At 45.9% G+C, this 22,186-nt stretch overlaps 2 protein-coding genes across 8 annotated transcripts in view; one reads left to right on the forward strand and one right to left on the reverse strand.

The window, feature by feature from the left end:
- The window catches only part of rngo (DNA damage inducible 1 homolog rngo), a 156,254-nt gene that overhangs the window by 50,175 nt on the left and 83,893 nt on the right, over nt 1–22,186 (reverse strand). For 2 of the 4 annotated variants that reach the window (XM_077655733.1, XM_077655734.1), the window contains exon 3: nt 8,030–8,517. In XM_077655733.1, the coding sequence (XP_077511859.1) occupies nt 8,030–8,517 (488 nt within the window). Of the gene's footprint in view, nt 1–2,797; nt 2,905–6,447; nt 6,560–8,029; nt 8,518–22,186 lie in introns of those variants that run through there. The other 2 variants (XM_077655735.1, XM_077655736.1) reach the window with 2 other exon arrangements.
- Nucleotides 1–22,186, forward strand: part of LOC144122159 (uncharacterized) — a 99,330-nt gene that overhangs the window by 16,758 nt on the left and 60,386 nt on the right. For 2 of the 4 annotated variants that reach the window (XM_077655731.1, XM_077655732.1), the window contains exon 1: nt 20,954–21,362. In XM_077655731.1, the coding sequence (XP_077511857.1) occupies nt 21,000–21,362 (363 nt within the window). In that variant the 5' untranslated portion in view covers nt 20,954–20,999. Of the gene's footprint in view, nt 1–8,008; nt 16,500–20,953; nt 21,363–22,186 lie in introns of those variants that run through there. The other 2 variants (XM_077655730.1, XR_013312821.1) reach the window with 2 other exon arrangements.

Here is a 22,186-nt window from a genome sequence, read left to right on the forward strand (position 1 = left end):
GGCACAATTTTTTATTGGTAGCTGCCAAAGCCACATGAAGTTCTTCCATAGTGAACGGTTCATCAAGGAGGCAGTATTAGGTGAAGGGGTAAAACTTTGGAGAGGCAATGGCACCAATATGGCTGTAATCGAGCAGTGATCTTAGAACAGAAAGCCTCGGTTGCATTGAGACGAGAAATATTCGCATTTACAGCTACGCAGGTCAAGAGGATTTAGCAGGGCGGGCTGACTACTGAGGCTGAGTACAATGCTCCTCATACCTTAGAAAGAGGCTTTCTGAGATCAAGCTTCGCACGAAAGGATTGCCATTCCCATCTTGCCAGCTTGTCCAAATGACACTGAACATGTTTCTGTGCGCGCCTAGCAACCCTGATGTTCTTCTCTATAATTTGCTCTGCGTGCTCGTCTCTCTGCTCTGCAGCGAATTGCTCGAAGTTGCTCATATTCAGGATCTGCAGTTGAGTGCACTTTTGATTAGAGTTGTAACCTTAGTGCTGGATGTTTTAGCATGTGCTACAGCAGCGATGAAGCTTTCATAATTGAGGTTTGAGAGGTCCATTTTTTTCAACTGTGTCAGCGAAAACTTCCCAATTCGTGTAGTGTACCACACGCCGCTGTGAACTTAAGAAAGCACCACCAATATTTATGACATAGGTGGGACGATCGCTGCCATGAGATTCTATGTCAACACACCAGGTTGTTGAAGACGACAGGCGATCAGAAATCGTCGAAATGTCAAGGACACTGGATCTTGTACCTTGATAACAAAGTTGCCTGGCCGTTGTTGAGGAAACAAATCGTTGCACTGTGCGAAATCAAATAACTGTCATCCTCTGGCTGTTGGTCTGATGCCTCCCCAAGCAGGATGATGTGCGTTGAAATCTCCCGTTATGATGTGTGGCGCAGGGGTACTGCGTACGATAGCCTGAAGGCGGTCGACGTCAAAGTTGACCACAAGAGGGGGGGGGGGGGGGGGGGGGGGGGGGGGGGGGTATGTACCCGACGATCACTGTAAAGGATAGGTTCATGATCTTGACGGTGGCCGCAACATAATCATTCCGTGCATCGGTAGATGTGGGTTGTGGAATGAACGTGACCGTCTTTCTGAACAGCTAAAAGAACATTGCTGACGTCAGCACCTGTCATCGAGTTCAGAACAGTATAGCCTGAAAGACGGAGTAGTAGTACACAGACGGGATTCTGAGATGGCAATGATCGGGAAACGGTGCTTCGAAACAAATTGTCGGAAATCAGACAGTCGTGGACGAAGGCTGCAGGCATTCCATTGGAAGATGGTGGCCTTGTTAAGGATGCTTTGCACGCTAGGGAGCATAGCTGGTCTATTGACTGCTACCGCCATTGTGCAAGAAGAGGTGCAATGAAATTAAAGATTGTTAGGATGGCCTTCGCCACCGGCAAGAAGTGTGGTGTGAGGAAAGCGCGGGACAGCCTCAACAAGCGAGCACAGCAGGGAAACTGGTACTATCGGAGTTTTGGTGAATTAGGTCCATCGTGCGGGTGGTTCCAAGTTGCATACTGTGGCTGCCGTGAAGTGTTCACTTTTGTACTCGCTACGGGAGGTGGCTCAACTTTTTGGCGCGGTGTGGAAGAGGAGGAAACTCAACCACGTCCTCAATGTGCAGGTGACTGGCTTATCTTGTCCAGGCGATTGGGGAGCTTTCTTCCCCGGCAATAAATTTTCCTGTGGCGGACTTCCCCGGCGACTTACCAGGAGCAGTTTTTGCTCACTTATAGTCTGTATTGCTTGAGTTCTTGTACATGATGGTTTTCTCCTTTGGGTAAGCAGTGCAGCGGAAAAAACGTCGCCCTATGCTGCTTACCGCAGTTAGGACAAAGGGGGGTTACCACTTGCACATTCATTTCGGTCATGGCTGCCACCGCAACGCAAGCAGCACAAGGCAAGTCGGCAAGCGCTAGCCACATGGCCAAAGCGTTGACATCTGGTTGCATTGCCATGGTGTTTGAATGTACTCCGTACACATGGTACCTTGAATAGCAGAGAATAACGTATTGCGGAGCAGATTCTGTCGCAAATACAAGGCGGATGTTTTGTGAGTTTCCAAGTCGGCGGACGGATTTAATCGGAGCTCTCTGCAGCAGTGCTGAGTAGAAGATGTCTGATTGAGAGAGATCCAGGGGGACACCCTTAATGACAACTACGCCACAGGTGCTGGGGCGAGGATCGTAGGCTTGAACTGCAACTCCAGCTATGCTTGTTATTTGCAAGAGGCGTTCAGTTGCGTGCGCTGTAGGGGTGTCAACTATCAGAAGGTTTAGGCGCTCGTTGGGACGAACTTGAAGAACGCCGTCTGGAGCCACAGATTCTAAACCTTGTCTCAATGATAGTGGATGCGGTACCCAGAATCTAGTTGCTTGATGACAACCCTAAGGTTGTGCTTAGAGTTTAAGGTACATGTGGAGTACCTGCACTCATAAGTGACCGCTTTGAGCCGCGACGGCACTTTGAAGGCACTTGAATAAATCTCTCATACCTTTCTCCGGACTTCGCAGTGGTATCCATGTAGATGATAGTAGAAGAAATGAATGGCTGCGCAAATCAGGACACAGACAAGAAAGAGACACCACATGCGCACTTTCTTTCTTGTCTGTGTCCTGATTTGCGCAGCCGTTCATTTCATCATGCACCAACTCGCCCCTCAGGCCGTTATTCGATAGTAGAAGAATCTGATGAATCAGAAAAATCGTCCTGACCTGAAGGTAGTGGCAGATCACAGCGTGAGCTGTAAGCATCAGGGGTGCGTTGTCCATGAGGAACTGGAAATCCTAGTCCTCATGCAGCTGGCGCATAAGAGTGAGTGCAAGGCACCAGGTTTGAGGCAGCAGGTAGGGCTTGCACAGCAGGTATGGCCTGCTGAGTTAGGCCTGACGGAATGCCAGGTGAACAGTCAGGTGTTGAGCCAGGGTGCGGCACCGGCGGAGCCGCACCCACCGCAGGAATCACACCAGGATATAGCAGTGCAGGTTCATCAGCATCATCATCATCATCTGCCTGGCTACACCCACTGCAGGGCAAAGGCCTCTCCCATGTCTCTCCAATTGACCCTGTCCTTTGCCAGCTGCGCCCACCCTATGCCTGCCAACCTTCTAATCTCATCCGCCCACCTAACCTTCTGCCACCCCCCTGCTACACTTGCCTTCTCTTGGAATCCACTCCATTACCCTTAAGGACCAGCCGTTATTTTGCCTTCGCAGTACGCGCCCTGCCCAAGCCCATTTCTTCCTCTTGATTTCGACTAGGATGTCATTAACACGCGTTTGTTCCCTCACCCACTCTGCCCGCTTCTGGTCTCTTAATGTTACACCTATCATTTTACTTTCCATAGCACGATGCGTTGTCCTTAACTTGAGCTTAACCCTTTTCATTAGCCTTCATGTTTCTGCCCCGTAGGTGAGTACCAGTAATATAGAGCTGCTGTATATGTCTCTTCAGGGATATTGGCAAACTGCTATTCATGATCTGAGAGAACCTGCCATATACACTCTGCCCCATTCTTATTCTAGTTATTTCCCTCCCATGACCTGGATCAGCTGCCACTACTTGCCCTAAGTAGACGTATTCCCTTATCACCTCCAGCACCTCGCTACCAATTGTGAACTGCTGTTCCCTTGCAGCGGGACTGTTGAACATTACTTTAGTTTTTTGCATATTAATTTTTAGATCCACCGTTCTCTGCCTAACTCATTGATCATGCTTTGCAGTTCACCTCCAGAGTGACTCAGCAAAGCAATGTCTTCAGCGAATTGCAGATTATTTAGGTATTCTCCATTAACTCTTATCCCCAACTATTCCCAATTCAGGCCTCAATACCTCCTGTAAACAAGCAATGAACAGCATTGGCGAAATCGTGTCTCCCTGCCAGACATCCTTCTTTATTGGAATTTTATTGCTGACTTTATGGAGGACTATGGTAGCTGTGCAGTTGCTAAAGACATCTTCCAGTATTTTTACATAAGGCTCTTCCACTCCCTGATTCCACAATACCTGCATGACTGCTGAGCTTTCTACTAAGTCAAATGCTATCGCATAATCAATGAAAGCTATATAGAGGTTGGTTATATCTGTGCATTTCTCTATCAATTGATTGATAGTGTAAATATGATCTATTGTGGAATATCCTTAACGAAAACTTGCCTGATCACTTGGTTGATTTAAGTCTAAGGTTTCCCTGACTCTATTAGCGATTACCTTAGTAATTATCTTGGCGGAAAATCTTCAAGCGCCGACCAATCGTTAAAAAGATGACGTTTCGGACCCGGCAAGCCCCCCGTAAGCCGGGGCCGAGACGTCATTTTTTTAACGATTGGTCGGCGCTTGAAGATTTTCCGCCATGAACATACCCGACCAGACAGGTTTCCATCGAACCCTGGATTTCAGTAATTATTTGAAGAAAATAGCGCCAGAGCATGCAAACCACTTTGAAAAGACAAGGACGAGACACAAAGCTGATTGGTCTGTAATTTTTCAGGTACTTGAAGTCTCCTTTCTTGTGAATTAAGATAATGTTAACGTTCTTCCAAGCTTCTGGTATGCTTGAGGTCATAAGGCATTGTATATACAGGGTGGCTAGCTTTTCTAGCCTAGCTAGCTCCGTCCTTCAAAAAATTTGCTGTTACCTGATTCTCACCGGCTGCTTTTCCCTTTTGCATTGCTCCAAAGACTTTCTTTACTTCCTCTTTCGTTACTGATGGATGACCCGTTGCAGTGCACTACTGTCTCTTTCCTTAATGTTCAGATTACCTGGCTACTGTATAGATTTGTGTAGAATTCATCGGCTACTTTAACTGTCTTATTCGTATTGCTAATGACATTGCCCCCCTTTTCTGTTAAGGCATACATATGATTTTTGCTTATGCCTAGTTTCCTCTTCATCATTTTCAGGCTACCTCCGTTCTTTAGAGCATGCTTGATCCTCTCCATATTAAACTTCCTTGTGCTGGCTACCCCCCCCCCCCCCCCCCCCCCCCACCCTTATTTACTATCTTCAATAGCTCTTCTAGTTCTACTCTGTCTGCAGGGTTTGACGCCCTCATGCTTTGGCATTTCTTAATCACATTTTTCTTCTCATGAGATGGCTTGCCGGTATCCTGTGAACCGTCCTACCGCCTAGTTCTACTGCGCACTCCATAATGATAGCAGAGAGATTATCGTTCATTGTTTGAACATCAAGATCATCTTCCTCAGTCAAGGCTGAATATCTGTTGTGTAGCAAAATTCCTCTACATTCCCTCTTAACACTAACTCGTAAATGGGCTTCCGCTTCACCAGTTTCTTCCGTTCCCTCTTAGATCAAGGCTAATTCAAGACCTGCAGCGATGGCATAGAGGTAGAGCATCCGCCTCGCGTGCAAGAGGACCGGGGTTCGAATATTTACTACAGTGCTTTTGGGAAGCAGTCTCAGGTACAACAAGGTAAGTTGTTAGGCGAGTTGGTTATGATATTCCATGACTACATCTCAACGAACAGGACATAGAAGAAGGACACACGCAGGGACACAATACAGCGCTGGCGGTGAGATTGCCCTATTTTACTGTTATAAAATATCTAGTCATTACATTTCACTTTTTTCCCCAGAGGCAACGGCCAGCACCTTCTGTTCTGCAGCCTGAACTTATCAGAAGGCCTCTTCTTCACCTTCGAAACTAAAGAGGCGGGCAGCATTCAGCATATCCCAATTTGAGCACAGCAGGACCACTCCAGAGTTACAAAGGGCGTGAGACCACCTTGCGAGCATGGCATTCAGTCTGAAAAATTGAACACTGTACGACCGTCTCGCGACTGCCACTTTTTGACTAAAAGAAAAGTGCAACCTTCAGGATTCGCAAATTCACACTTGCAAGTCACAGACGTTGCGTAACCATTTGGGTCAAAAATCAAAAATTGCCAGGACGACCGCACGCATGTTGCCCAATTTTCCAGCCGTCTGAGCCAGAGTTGTAAACTGCCAACAAATGAGCGTGCTTTTTGGTGGCATCTTGTTTCGATAACGCACTTCACACATAGTTCTGATCTTCTCTTGAAGCATTTTGGCACCATATTTATCACGAACAGATGACATTTCAAAATCACTACAACATGGAACTCCACGTAGGCTGCAACCAATCGCACTGACGCAAAGGTAAACCAAGATAAAGATGTGCAGCAAACATCAGCGAAAGCTCCAATTCATTCGCTTCCCTCATGTCGTTTTCATGCACGACTGCGTGCATTCGGAGTGCCAGACTCCCGATGGTCCCGTCATCCATCCCTGAACAACAAACAAAGCGAGCTACTGAAGCCTTCGAGATTTGAGATTACAAGCATCCAATCAAGCAGCAACCAGGTACAAATCACAGAGGTCATGCAGCTGGTTACCATCACTGTGTTGCCACACAAAGAGTACATTCTCCCCACTTATCCAATTTTACCTTCTGCACATCTCCTCCAAAGATGTGGCACAGCCTTGCTTGGTTCACCGGGTACCCAGGCCACCCAGGTGGGGTGGCGCATAGTTGGAATTATCGGTGAAGCCACCCATTCCTGTTTGAATTAACGGGCTATATGTTACACAGACTTCAATGGAGCACGAACAGACCAAGCCGTACATCCAAATTATCCAAGAACCAAAAATTCGAATTATTGAGGTTTGAATTAATGACCTTTCCCTGTATACGCTTTCTCGAATGCTATTTCAGTGTCTCGATGGGCAATTACCATCAAAATACAAGGGAAGCGTAGCTAAGAATGTAAAGAGTCTCACAATTAAAATGAGAGCAAAATTGACGATGGAAAAAGAGGATTGAAGCCAACACGAAAGCTGAATCTTTTGTATTGCATTTTGTGCATTCATGTGGCCTTTGTACGTAGCAAGCTCACAACCACAAGCTCAATGGCTCTGCTATGCTTGCTACATGACCACTGAAGCAGCGGTTTCATTCTCAGCGCTCGTGACGTCGGTTCTTCCCTTGGTCCCTGTCCTGTGTGCGCTGTTTTTTCTAGAATGACTACCTACCAAATCGCCCAGTCTTCCGCATTGTCAAATGGCTACTTTGTGCAGTCGTTATGAAAATGCCGATTGTTGGTTCCTTTCTTTTTTTTTTTTGTACGTACTCATGCAGACGCCCAGGCATGCATGTTGTCAACGTGTGATGCCTGATGCGTGTGCTCTTCCACATTTTCTGCGCAGTGGAAAGGCGAATAAGCTTTGAGATGCGCTCAAAAATATTTGAAAAGTACACATGCATACACCATTGCCTCTCATTCGACTCGTTAAAGAAAAAAAAAGTTAATACAGTGCTGGTCATCAAGCATGCAGCACATGAAGAGGCAGGATTTTAACACCTTTCACTTAAGTGCTCGTTTCTACAGTACAGCTGTGGCATACATATGTGATAGCCAGCTTAACTGGTATTCACTTCCGCGAGAATAATGATGAGATTATGCGGGCAGGCACAGTTGGGCAGAAACACGCCCTGATTCTCGCTTAAAACCCACAGGAAACAACTCAGGAATGTGAAAATCACAACGACCACAGCAGAATTAATTATAAGGGTCGTCAGCAATCATACTTACTGCATAGTTAGTCAACAAATGCGATAATCAACAGCCCAGTGCGATGTTTGATGAGCAATGCATGCGCAAATTTTTCGCTCAGATGAAATATGCTGAATCACGACTGCTGCTTACATGCTTCTGAGGATCCCTCAAAGCTTCATGACAGCACATGGAACCGTGACGTAAGCATAGCATAAGCATAACGCTTTCAGGCGTGAGCGTACAAGCAGCGCGGAGGCACCACAAATCTTGCTTCTGGGCTAGCTGGTGTGTGCAACATTCTTGCTCACCAGCCAGCAGTTTTCCCATGTAATGAATGCAATCCCAAAATAAGCACCCTTATCGTGCACCTCAATATAATTTGCTGAGCAAATAGTGTCGTACCCTGCGAGCTCAAATTACAATGTGGCATATTTCCTTCTTCCTTGCTTGTAGCAGCAAGAGATGATCCCTCACCTGGTGCCTCTTGAGCATGTCCAGTCCTAGGAGCATGTCCATGGGCTGCTCCTCGAGCACCGAGAAGGAGGAGGTGAGGAACACACCTTCGATCTCAATCTGCACTAGGTGGATGCGCCCAATGATGCGCTGGGTGCCCACCCCCTTGGCAACGCCCGCCCACCGGGGGTCCACGAGGCGCATGATGGCGCAGCGCTCAGCACACGCCTGGCTCATGATGGTCGTCTGTGCCCCTGAGTCGATGAAAGCTTTGACGGGGTGTCCGTTGACGCGGCAGTTGATGTACAGCATCACCACCTGACCAAAGCTCTCCGGGTGGTACTCCATAGCCGCCTCCATGTTCGAGTCAATGTTCTGCTGCCTGATCTCTTCAGCAATGAGCCGCTGGGTCTCGGGGTCAAAAGGGTCGGCATTCATCATACGAATGCGCTGCCGATCCCGGTCAGACTTCTCCTTCTGCTGCTCCCGGAGGACACGTGTGAACAGTTCTGCAAAACAGAACTTTATTTATCACACAGAAACGAACCTTGACCAAGAAGCATTTTGAACATAAGCGTGACTGACAAGACCTGGCCGACTGTTAGACTGTGGCTGTCAATGAGTTTGCTCTGCAAATTTTTTGTCCCACATGGTAGTCGCGGCTACATCTATTTGAGATGCCTTTGCTTTGTGCATGTTTCCAACTAAAGAACTATAAACACCAGAATTTAGTTCTGTGTTTTCTTCTTTTAAATGATGCATTAAACATTGATTTATGACCTGCTGAATAATTTATAATGAATATTTATAATGAATTTCCTCTCTCATCTACACAGTTCAATGCCACTGCAGGTGCTTGGTTGCAGGAAAGAACTCATCGCATCAAAAGAAAGCGCGCATATTTCACGAAACATACTTGCACATCTGCACATCTAGAGATGACAATTGTTTCATACTGAAGAGCACAGGGCGAGCCTCCTCAATGTACCAAGCATAACTGATCCGGGGCTCCCCTGGAGACCACACGTGTACATATCCCAAACATTATTCATCTGACAACTGACGGCAGTACTTGTTCGACAGTGCACAGTTGCTGGGCATTTGGACGAAGACCGCAGTTCAATGGTTTCCCAAGTGCTTTAAATTGACGGGAAGGATGCAAATAAGAGCAGCGTTTCATTATGCCGTCCTCCAATGCAGCCTTCTCTCAAATTCATGCTGGTATTGCCAAGTAAGAAGAGCGTGCTTTGTTTGGCACACTTCAGAGAAAAGCCTGTTGCATGGGCCAAGATGCTTTATCTTTAAACCTTTTAATAAGGCCCAGCATAGTAAAACACTTCAGTAAAAATTAATAACTGCTGCTTAGCTACATGACAGACACCTAAAACCTCTGCATCTTTGGACAAGCATGCAACCAGCTGCAACTATTACAAGATCATAAGCCTGAATGCACCCACTGCAGGACAAAAGCCTCTCCCATATCTCTGCCAGCTGTGGCCACCTTATTCCCACAAACTTCTTAACCCCGTATTCAAAAATGGATCTTATGCTTGGTCACTTAACAGCGCCTCAGAAACCAACCTGATACTTAAAAGACCTTTTCCGGCACTTCATTGCTCCAGAAAGTAAGGATTTTTCCTTACTGCTTACCTTCACTGCTTACTCATTGTGTACAACATGGTGGACTGTGATGGCGGATGCAGAGTTTGATTTTGCGAAGAGCGATGAGACGTTGTACACATGCGGATGTATGAAATTGTCGCAGAGACTGTTCAGGGATCCTAAAAACTACTGTACGGCATAGCGACATGGTGCCGGAAACGAGCGGGTACTGAACCTGTCTGCTGCTTTTTGACATGAGAGCCGTGTTGCGTTTGAGTGTCGTCACAGAGTGATGCATGAAGAGAGCATTTGGAGATCCAGCAATCCTGTGTGCACTAAATCACGCTGCTACAAGTATGCTGAGCTGTGAAGGTGTTTGCCGGAGCTGCATAATTATGTTTGAGGAGTAAGCAGTGCTGTGTTGACATTTCTTCCTGTGTTTTCCCCGTCAGTTGTTTGCACTCTTTTCAAATATGAACTTCAACCAACTCACCCAACCTTCGGTGTTACTTAGCAGTGCTGAGCCCTGACACCATGCAACGTGGTTTGTAAGGAGGTTCCTTCATTCTGCAGTGCGTCTAGCTTTGAGCTGCGCGGGCGATTTTGCGAGTACCGATCAATGAACCCTGCTTCTAGGTTGTCTTCCGGTTGCAGGAACATTGTTTTAACAAACATGTAACTCCAGTAAAGTGATGACCGACATTGTGGTGTCTGGAAAACAACTCGGATTTTAAGTGAAAACCTTACCGAGCAGACAGTAAATAAAAGCAATGCGAGTTTTTGAAGCGTTATCAATACCACGTTGCAGTGGAGTTTCAGCTTGATATTCACGTAAGCATCATACATTACAACTACTGTTCAATTTTAGTAATAAGGGAGTAATTACTCGCAGGCATCCACCCAAGCACAGTGAAACACGTAAAACAAAATCGCGCTCACACATTTAAGCGGCCAAAACATGACTGTAGATGTTATATTTCAAAATATAAGCCAATTAACAGTGTCCTTTTTTACACTTTTCTCATGTTTATGCATGCCATCATGTAATTATAGGGTTTTTTTTTTTTTTAAATACGTGCTGGCTGTAGGAGGATTGCCATGATCAGGTTCTCAGCGTGGTATCTGCAGAATTCTTGGCTTATGCTTCACAGTACTAGGGCTTTGTAGTCTATATGCATGCGTGTGGTTGAAGAGAGAAATGAGACTTAATTTATCTCTGTTTTGAAAATTGTTCTCAAGCTTAGCTACTGGGCCTTCATAGGCTGCTGAGGTCAAAATAATACTGGAACCAGAATATTTGATTTGGGCAGCTTGTGTAAAGTCAGGGACAAAAGTCTGGACCACGTGTTCCTCAAACGAAGCTGATAGCTCTGCTATTAGTAGGCGGTTGGAGACCACACTTGTGGAGGTGAAACTCAAAATTTTGTTCTTTCATCTCGATAAGTGGGGTCTCCAGCTGCCAGCTAATAATAGAGCTATCGGCTTTGTTTCAGGAACACGCAGTCCACCGACTTGTCCCCGACTGTACTTAACAGTAACTTGTTCTGGGTACACAAGCCTTCCAGAAATTTTGAGAGGCCTATTTCAGCACCAGGAGCTTATTTATTTATTTACATACACCTTACAGGCCCCTGGAGAGGCATTGTGTAAGGCGGGTCAAATACAGAAGTTTGTGCAATATAGGTTAGAAATCAAAAACACAGTAAAAGTGCAGCCAACAGACAAAAACAAATGAGTTCAGATAATAAGATATCATAATATCAGATTTATCAGCACTTTTTTCAATAAAACAGACCACACATAAAACAAGAACACCATTTCAAACTCTTTTATTGCAGCTGCTTTGTGGGGATTATATTTACTAAAAAATATATGTCAATTGGCAACCTCGAGAGAATTTCAACTGCACTATGAACAACGCATAGAAATGAAAACGGAAAATATAGTGACACAGTACTAGGTGACACCCATTTTCTGCCAAGTGTCAGCAGCAGAAATTCCCTTGGGAAACAGAATGTTCCCTGGGAAAACACAAACAACCGAAAAAGTACACTGGGGCAGCATTCACTTTGTATGTGTCCCTTACTCTGTCCTGTGATTCATTGAGATGCTCTGCCAAAATGTATTCAAGTTACAAACTTTCTGTTCTAACGAACAAACCAAAACACCATTTCATACTTGCACAAGATGTCCCATCATTTTGAAATGGCAGGCAGTCATATTGACATACACACAATAAATCTTCACCAAAAAAGCAAAATAAACTGCAGAAAGATTTATACAAAAGCTTTCCAAAAAGGGACAAGAAACATGTTGAAGATGAGACTGTAATGAGTGGGAAATTGGAACAACAGCTAAATGTAATGAAATTGAGCAAAATCATCTGAGACCATACTGGTTCGACAGTGAACAGTGCAATATTTAGTCACCTGAATTTTTAATAATTAGAAATGGAGACAGCAAGCAAAGCTGATAGAAAAAGAAAAACAGGGCCAAATCAAAGCAAAACCTCACTTTTTATGGCACAAGCATCTTACAAAGGTAAGAGCATGCATGCTATGTTGGACATAGTTCCAGAAATGTAGATATGGTTTGGCATATGCCCTGACATCTGAGTGAAGAAATACAACTTACATTATTTTGAACACTGGTTTTGAGTTCGGTTTCGGTGCCGTATTCTATTTATGGACTGTGGATTTCAAAATAGTGGGCATGCAGCATATTGCCAGCAACAAATCCGAGAAACCAAATATGGCTGACTGCAGGGTGTGAGGATGAAAGAACACTGCTCCCAACGTCCTTCGGTCACGCAACTGGTTCCACCTGCACACTGTCGCTTTGGTCACGGCAAGGTGTCCTATTTCCTATGTTTCGCTCACTCAGGTCTGTCAGCATCTGCAGGAATTCTTCTAACAGCGGATTTTTATTATACTACGTTCTTGGCTCCACAAGGTATTGGCACAGTGAACAAACGAATAAAAACAAGCTAGCTATGGTGTCTGTGCACGCCGCTGATAAGGCACTCTGCGAAGTGCGCATGTGCCGCCAAACGGTTAAAAGTGCAGCATCGCCTGCTAGCCATTCCGTCTGAGCCACGAACCCCCTATGCATGGGAAAATAAGCGTCGTTCTGTCGGGAATCTGTGTGCTCCTTGCCACAGCTATCGGACACATAACTGGCGACGAGGATGGGATTACGAAGCATCGCACATCGTCAAGGAAGGCAAGTACTCCCTGCATTCAGCTCTACTGAAACTTGACGTTTTGAAGAGTAGTGCTGATACACTGACTGGTATCATGATCGAAGCTACCACAGCTCCAACGCAGTTCGCTGGGCAAATGGGCCAAATGGAACCATTGGATGCCTCCGCCAGTGACTGGGTGTCACACAAAGAAAGGTAACATCGTTCCTGGTCATCAACCGGGTTCCTGAAAGCAACAAGGTGTACGCATTTCAGACCATCATAGGTCCTAGAACGTACGATCTTCTGAAATAGTTGGTAGCCCCGGAGATGCCGTCTACCAAGAGCCCGGAGGTTCTGAAGAAGACCCTCCGGGAGCACCCGTCTCCCAAGCCTTCGGTTATCGGTGAGCGGGCCAAGTTTCACAAGCAACAAAAGTACGAAGGAGAGTCTATTTCTGATTACGTCGCCGAGCTTAGGTAGCTCTCCCGGACATGCGATTTTGGAAGCGCTCTATATGAATCCTTACGGGATCGCTTCATGTGCGGTCTGCTAAGGGAGGACAAGCAGCGCGTGCTGTTTACAGAAGATAGCAAGCTCACGCTTCAGAAAGCAGTAGAGCGCGCTGTGGCCATGGATTCAGCAACAAAAAGCACTGCTGAAGCTTGCACTTATGTGTTAGCGCTTACTTCCGTCCATAACGTGCAAGCTGCATCGAATAACAAGCAGGAGATGTGTGGATCGCAGAGGCACTCAAGCCGAGGATGTCCCCACATAGGCAGCACGTGCTACCGGTGTACCCAGAAGGGGCACATTCAAAGGGTCTGCCATAGCGCCAAGGACAAGGTGAAAACACTAAGGGTCGACGACCAGCCAGTAACAGTGGCTTTAAAGGGTGTGTCTTCATCAAGAAAAGTGACGTGATAGTTGCAGCTGGCCGAGTGGAACTTGCTCAGTTGAAATGAACGGCTGCGCAAATCAGGACACAGACAAGAGACACCACATGCGCACACTACCAACAGTTGGTAGTGTGCGCATGTGGTGTCTCTTTCTTGTCTGTGTCCTGATTTGCGCAGCCGTTCATTTCATCATGCACCAACTCGCCCCTCAGGCCGTTATTTTGCTCAGTTGAATCGCAAAGTCAATCTTTCACAGCTCCATTTCGCTGGGCGTTCCTTCATCTTTGTCCCACTTGACACGGTGCATGCGTACAGCTGTGGCAGCTCGGTTTCGCCGGCAGTAGCAGCTGCTCCGCACCACGCGGCTGGTCACGTCGCGAACCACATGATCAACCACGGTGCCACGCCGTCGGCAGATGCTCCGCACCACGTGACAGCATGGCGGCGCAGGTACCGGCACGGCACCGCCACACTGAAGGCTCAAAATGCTACCGTAATGTAGCTATCGATAGAAAAACTGAACCTATAATGGTACAGATGACCGTGAGCGATGTTGTGGCCAGCATAGAGCTAGAAAATGGTGCCGCTGTATCAGTTATGCCTTTTAAGGAATATCGCAGACTCCTTCCAGCGGCTAGCCTCGAGCCAACTACGGTCAAGCTGCGCACTTACACAGGAGCCCTGGTCCAGCCACAAGGTGCCTTGACAATGGACATGCGACACGGCGCAAATACGGCGAGGCTTCCTCTGGTCGACCAAGGGGGTCCTTTCACTGCTAAGCCGGGAGTGGCTTCACGCCATTTAAGTGGGCTGGAATAAGATCTGGAGTGTTCAATGTATGTCAAGGTCAGATATTAGCATTCTTGATCACTTGGAAGAAAGACTGCACGCTCTCCTCACAATGTACGGCTCCCTTTTCAAAGATGAGCTGGGCACCATTACAGGCGAAAGTGCAGAACTATACTTCAAACTGGATCACAAACCTAAATTTCTCATAGCAAGAAACGTTCCATCCGCTTTGCAAAAAGCTGTGGAGTCTGATTTGTCCAAGATGGAAAAAATGGGTATCATAACACCAGTCCCCACGTCAAACTATGCAACTCCTGGGGTACCCGTAATCAAGAAGGATGGAGGCATACACCTTTGCGGTGCTTTTAAACTGCGGTAAATCCTTGTCCTGATGTCACGCGGTACCCCTTGCCTAAGGTCGAAGACTTGTTTGAAGCGCTTTCTGGAAGCGAAAATTTTGAGGGATCGACCTGAACCGCGCCTATCAGCAAGTGGTTAGTCAGAATCGTCGAAACAATACCTAACACTGAATATGCACAAGAGATTGTTTATCATCAACCGACTGCCATTTGGAATTTCGTCCGCACCTGGTATATTACAAAAGATCATGGACACAATGCTGAAAGGCTTAATGGGCGTTTGCTGCTGCCTGGACGACATTCCCGTCACGGGGAAGACGACGGAAGACCACTTAGCTAACCTCGAGGCTGTATTAGAGAGTTTTCTACAGCGCGGCGTCAGAGCGAGAAAAAATAAATGCTCATTTTTTCAATAGAAACTTCGCTATCTGGGCCACAAAATCAGTGCTGATGGCGTCTCCCCTTCGTCGGATGAAGTCGACGCAATAATTCATGCGCCGGAACCACAGACAAAAAGGCAGCTGCAGTCGTTCTTGGGTGCCGTCAATTATTACGGCAAGTTTGTTCCCAACTTGGCAACGATTACGCAACCGTTTTACAGACTGCTGCATTAAAACATAGCATGGAACTGGGACTCAAGTTGTCGAAAAGCTTTTAGTCAAGTTAAAGCCTTGCTGGCATCACCGCCTAAGCTCGCACACTACGACCCCGAAAGGAAAGTCAAGCTGGCATGTGACGCGTCACAGTATGGGGTTGGTGCAGATCTTTCTCACGTTTCTAGTGATGGAAGGGCCTGGCCAGTCGCTTACACTTTGCAAATGTTATCCAAAGCAGAGACGAACTACAGCCAGCTTGAAAAAGAACGCTAGCTATCATTTTTGGAGTCAAGAAATTCCACTTCTACATCTTGTCTTCAAGAAATCCAGCGAGAACACACAAGCAGATTTCTGCTTGCATCTACCACTATCTTGTCTTGAAGATGAAACGCAAACACTGAAGAAGCATTTTATTCTTATGTTTAGAGTCGCTACCTGTTTCTAGCCGTGACATTGCGCGCCACGAGTGAGGAACAGATTCTTTGTCAAATGAAAGAATTCGCGAGTGTTGGCTGGCCTGCGTCTGTCACTGACGAAAATTTGAAGCCACTTTTTCACAGGCACAATGAGCTAACCGTATATCAAGGCTGCGTCATGCTTGCCACAAGGATGGCTGTCCCCGCAAAACTGCAAAGTTTGCTTCTGGATGAACTTCACGATGGTCATCCCGGCATTGTATGCAGTAAGGAACAAGCGCGAAGTTACGTGCGTTGGCCATCCCCTGAGGCGGACCTGGAATGCCACATTAGAAGGTGCGTCAGCTGCCTTAGACGTTTGCGCAGTCGTCTAGATGCTGCGAAGCCTTCAATGGGGAAGAGAGTTTAAGCAGGCAATAACTCGAAAGAGTCGCGAGCATGTGTTTGTTGTGGGTGACACAGTACTGACTCGTAATTACTCGGGAAAGCCTAAGTGGGTCCCCGCTGTGATTGGTACCCAAACAGGACCCATATCTTTCGAAGTTCGTGCAACCACTCCCAGGGGAACCTTCACATGGCATCATCACAAGGACGAGCTCCTGCAAGTCCTCCCCTCCTGTTAATGGAACCACTGACGAAGCTGATGCCGGTGAGTTCCTAGCTTTCCCTGCAAGTGGCAGCAAACGTGCACCTCCCAGGGGCCGTATTCCGAGTTTGTGTCATAATAAAAAGCATCATAATCTGCCGCAGCGGCCACACCTGATTGGTCGCAACATCGGAAGCGGATGTCGGTTCGGTTGCGCCTGTGAGCGGTGGCAGGATGTCACTGCGTTGCAGTTGCTGCAGCGAAACATCGAGTGGCACTATTGCTCTTTGCTGAGAAATGGAACGCGACCAATGTGACAGAAGAAATATTCAGCCACAAGCTTAGTTGAGCATCGGATTCCATTGTAAAGGAGAAATAGCAAAGCTACTTTATTTACCCAATGGACTTCAACAAAGACAAATATAATAGTTCAGACACTTTTCTGCACCGTAAAGGCCGGAGGTGGACTTAAAGAAGAAAATATTGTACGCAACTACGCATGGCTTTGCAGTGACAGAAAGCGGCCCCTACAGCCGTCGATCGCTGATGGTAAATAAAAAGCAGCCAGCCTGTTCGCACAACACAGCATTTTACATTTATCTACAGGCAAGGGAACGGAGAGGAAAATTTGTAGCATGCACTCACTCGCTGCACAATGCGTGCTCCCTGCCGTGCTGAACCAAGACGTCGTGACGACTTTCCGTCTGCAACATCACTGAACGCAAGTTGGTGCTGTGATAGGATGGTTGTGCAGAGGATAATTTACATTTTACATTCCTTTTATGCAAGCACTGTAGGAACTGCGAGATGTCGCTGTTACGTTTTTAATTTTTCTGCAGCAAATAAATAAAAGGGATGAGCTAAAAAAATCTTCTTGCTGTGTTTCTCTCCATATATACGTTGAGAGACTTCGCAGACGAAGTTTTCATAGGTTCACCATGGTGGGAAACGCACGCATGCACACTGACACCTGAAAACTATACTTGCAAGCTAACTCGTGAGATCAATGCAGAGCCACGATTATAGAAAACTGTAAGAAACAGCGAAAAACCACCTCTGTATGTCAAACACGGCGGTGTAGTAGCGATTCGCTGGTGACTGATCATCCGTGCACATGAGCGGTTTCCCGCTGCCAAGGCATTACACACGACCATGATGCAGAACGCTTCAACAGCTAATAGAGAGCTCTAGAATAGGAAATACATGTCTGCGCGCAGCAAACACAAACATTTTTCGAGACATTACGGATTATGTTACATTATGCAACGTACGCGGACGAGATAACTCCGGTGACAGTGGTGCCAGCCGGTTTGAATGAAGGGAACAATTTCTGCAACAAACCAGTGCTCATTAGGCCTAGGAGCTGCTGAATCACCCAACGAAATAAAAAACAAGCCAAATTTATCGTCCATCCAATTTGTTATAGGCAAGATAAAACAAAGCGAAAGTCCCGTACCCAGTTTATATCCAATTCACGTGCCGAAAAACGCAGTAACACCAACGAGTTCAGTTCGAAGCAAGAAGCTCCACTTCAGAGCGCGCCACCATGTTGGATGTCCTTAAGCATCTGCTGCATACGCTATGTGTTTGACATCACCGTCTGGATTCTTCGGCCCTTTTTGCTGCATCTGAACCACCGCATACGCTTGTGGCGTTTCGATCAATCAGGTGTGTCCGCTGCGGCAGATTACGACGCTTTTTATTATGACACAAACTCGGAATACGGACCCAGGTCACCACCGTCAAAGAGTACTCCGGCCACGCCTCCAGTATCTCAAGCACCAGTGACAAGACACTATCCCACATGAGATCAGCATCCACCGGATAGGTTTCAAGCTGGGCTCTATTACCGCAGTGTGCAACTAAGAGGGAAGGAAGTGTGGGTGTCTGTGCGTGCCGCTGATAAGGCACTCTGCGAAGTGCGCATGCGCCACCGGTTAAAAGCGGAGCATCGCCTGCAAGCAGTGGTTATTCCGTCCGAGCCACGAACCCCTAAGCACGGGACAATAAACGTCGTTCTGTCGGGAACCTGTATGCTCCTTGCCACGGCTGTCGGACATAACACTAGCGAGCGGCATGCATAATGGAAGTCATGTAAAGTAGCAAATGCTTTCCGTAATTTGTTAGCCAGGGGTCTTTGCATGTGAACACGCTACGTGACGCCGACTGTTACAGACATGAGTTATTAACAGCGTATGTCAGCCCAGACGCAGGGTGATTAGCAAATCACTATGAGGAATGTATTAGGGAGACAGCACATCCTCAAAATATGTGTTTTCTGCTACTTGTTGCAAACAACTATGCACGTGCGGCATCTCTGCACTCTTATGTGCTTGAATTCCGTGTAGATTGTCAGAGCAGCAATTTGAAAATTACAAACATACAAGGATTACTTTGTGGTACATTTATTCACATACCCTAAAGGCCTCAGGGAAGCATTACATAGGGGAGGAGAGGAAGAATACAAGGCATGAATGAAAGCAATAATAAACACAAATAATAAAAACAATGTGGCACATGCTTCACATATCAAAAAAAGACCAGTCTGCGACCAAATTCATTGTGGCTTTTAAGCGATGCAATGCTTTCTGGAAGTTTGTTCCAGTGAAGAATAGCTATGAAAAGCGGTGAATGTTGAAGTAAGTTAGTGCGAGCAAATATGGGCTGGACTTTAAAGTTGTGGTTGAGGCGTTGAAAAATGCGATGAGCAGGCGTGATATGAGCGGCGCAGAACGAAGATGGTGCATGATAATACCGATGGAAACATAACAAAACAGGAAACAGTCTTCTTCGAAAGAGCACAAATTTAGCAATTTTTTTTATTTCCGTAACACTAGATGTGCGTGCATTATTTGCTGTGACGGACCGGGCAGCTTTATTTTGAAGAGATTCTAATTTATTGACTAAATATAGGCCTGATGGGGATTCCAGATTAGTGAAGCATATTCTATTTTAGGATAAACAGGTGTTTTGTATGCCAGAAGTCTTGTAGATGCATTAGAGTGATGTAGATTGCGTTTAATGAAACCGAGTGACCAAAATGCCTTGCTGGTGACTGTGTCAATGTGATGTTGCCACGTGAGGTTGCTTGATATGTGAACACCTAAGTATTTATGAATGCTGAAAGTTTCAACAGTTAGACTGTTTATAGAGTAATCCTTGAATTGCATTAATGTAGCAGAAAATCTCATAGGCTTTGTCTTAGCAACATTTATTTCCATCTGCCAGCGTTCACACCAATTAACAAGTTCATTAAGATCTGACTGCAAAGTAACGATGTCCGAAGGTCCATGTATCTTCCTGTAAATGACAGATTCATCTGCAAATAACCTTATGGTGGAGGTAAGATTAGTACTAATTGAAAACCCCTTGACAGTCCAGTGACGGTGGTTTCAATCACTTCTGCCGCGTTTACAGGGATACCATAGCTATGAAGGCCGTTTTACTTTGCTTGTTCAGACAAATGCTACTGTATACCGTAGTCACCATAAGCTGTTAATAAATAACACAGAGTATTCAGATTCTGTCTCAAGTTGGAGAGAATGCATCGTACAATGCTCAACTAAATCCTCAGTTTAGACTTAACTAGAAAACATACCTTAAGTAGACTACTTACCGAATAGTACAATGTTGATGCTGGGCAAGTTAAAGCAGAATATGGTCCTTTTTGTTTTTTTGCTGCTAGCTGGGTAATCCCCACCACAACGTCGAAACCACACAGCAGTATAACAACATACAAGACAATAGAGTACTAACAAAACAATACAATGAAGTGCAATGCTAACATACAATAACGCATGAACGTCTTAATTTTCAATATAGTCCTCCAATTCATATTTTGTTTCCTTCAGAATTAATTTTTGAAGATACAGAAGAACCTTCCCCATAGTAACGTGACTAGAACTGGCGAAAATCTTTGCTATACCAGGTTTTTACTACCTTTATCAGTTGTTGATAATGGCATGACCCCGAGGATGCTCACAACTGCCCACAACTGCCCTCCATCCTGCTCTTATTGTCCCTTTATGTGATAATTATTTATTTTACGTAATCACATTCATATTATCACGTTTTCAATTTTGTTTACGTCTTGAGAATTGCTGCATTTGGGGAAAATACAATGCAGCTACGGATATAACTCGTTTCATTTCAAGTGAAAGCAAAAGTTTTTCAGGAACACGGCATCATTTTCCGCAGACACAGCATCATTTGAGAGCCAATTATTGAACGTGTGACATATTGAAGGTGCTCAGTACTGCTCACGCAATGCCACTGTGCTTCCATTTCTTGCCGCCGCTTCTGTGTGCTTGGCGCTGCAGTGCTGAGAATGTTCGGCCTTTTCCTCCCTTCCCTACTCTCCACTGCATTTTTACTGTCTTTCCTATCTCAGCGAACCATGACTCCTTGCTGCGTTCATAGCCAGCTTTACTTCTTTTTTTTATCCATGCGCGCCATGCGCTTTGCCTCACGGCCTCAAGGACATTTAGAAGTTGGCTTCTGCTGACAACTTCCAAGCTTGGTGGTGAAGCTGTCTCAAAGTGTACTGTTTATATCATCTGTGGCATGCATTTAACTCTGAAGAGTGGGCTCGGCAGCAGCACATCGGACACAATGGTCAATCCATTCTGCTTTGTCGTGCAGGTTCTAGCCTCCTTGCTGCAAATGCAAGCACCGCGCACTTGCGCAGAAGAAGGAATTGCCATACAGCGCCTGGTCATCGACGTATCTGCACGAGACATTGACTGCCCCGTAGACAACATCTTCCAGCCACACATTGTGGCTACTACGCCTGCGCCGGCATCAGTGACGTCACATCATAGGCTTCCACCAGCGGGTATAAGAAGCAGCAGCCTGGCGTTCGGAATCAGTGTGCTCGGCAGCAGCACATCGGACACAATGGTCAACCCATTCTGCTTTGTCGTGCAGGTTAGTGCATACTTACATGCCAAGTGTTATCGCAGTGATGATCGTTTCCTACTGCTGCTGCCTTGTCCACTTAGTATTAGAAATTTACTTTTGGATGTGTGTTCATTTAGGAAGAGCCTTTTGAACTGTGGCGACATCCAGGTCCTACTGATAAGGAAATGTTGGAGATGATTCTTTCGGGCCAGAGTGATATGACAGCTTCCATCAACAACATTTTGACAAATCAAGGAGGAAAGATTGAAGCAGATATCGCAGGACTGAACAAAAAGATGAAGTTGTTAGAGGGTCAAATGGCGTCCTTGAATGAACTAAAAGAGCGAATTTGTGAGTTGAAATCAACAACGACTGAGCTGGAAGATAAAGTGGTACACCTGCAAGACAAGGTTGATGAACTAGAAAACAGGAGCCAGAGGAATAACTTGATTATTTTCGGAATAAAAGAGGAGAGCGATGAGACTGCTGAGTCTCTTATCACGAAGGTGAACGAGACGGTGTTCCAAGAAAAACTAGATGTTACCGTTAAAGGCATAGAGAGATGCCACAGGCTTGGAAGAAAGAGCGAAAATGGTCGCCAAGTAATCATTAAGTTCCTAGACTACCGCGAAAAGAATTCCGTCCTAAAAGCTTGCTATAAGCTCAAGGGAACAGAATTTTCGATCACGGAAGACTTTTCTTTCGCCGTTCGCAATATTAGAAAGAAGTTATGGGAAAGCTCAGCGGAAGAAAGATCGAACGGAGCTAAGGTCAAGCTTTTTTTTAACAAACTGTGAGTAGATGGTAGGATGTTTGCTTGGGACTCAGCGAACAATGCTCGATACAAAATT

This window comes from Amblyomma americanum, chromosome 2 (assembly GCF_052857255.1).
Source record: "Amblyomma americanum isolate KBUSLIRL-KWMA chromosome 2, ASM5285725v1, whole genome shotgun sequence".
Lineage (NCBI taxonomy): Eukaryota > Metazoa > Arthropoda > Arachnida > Ixodida > Ixodidae > Amblyomma > Amblyomma americanum.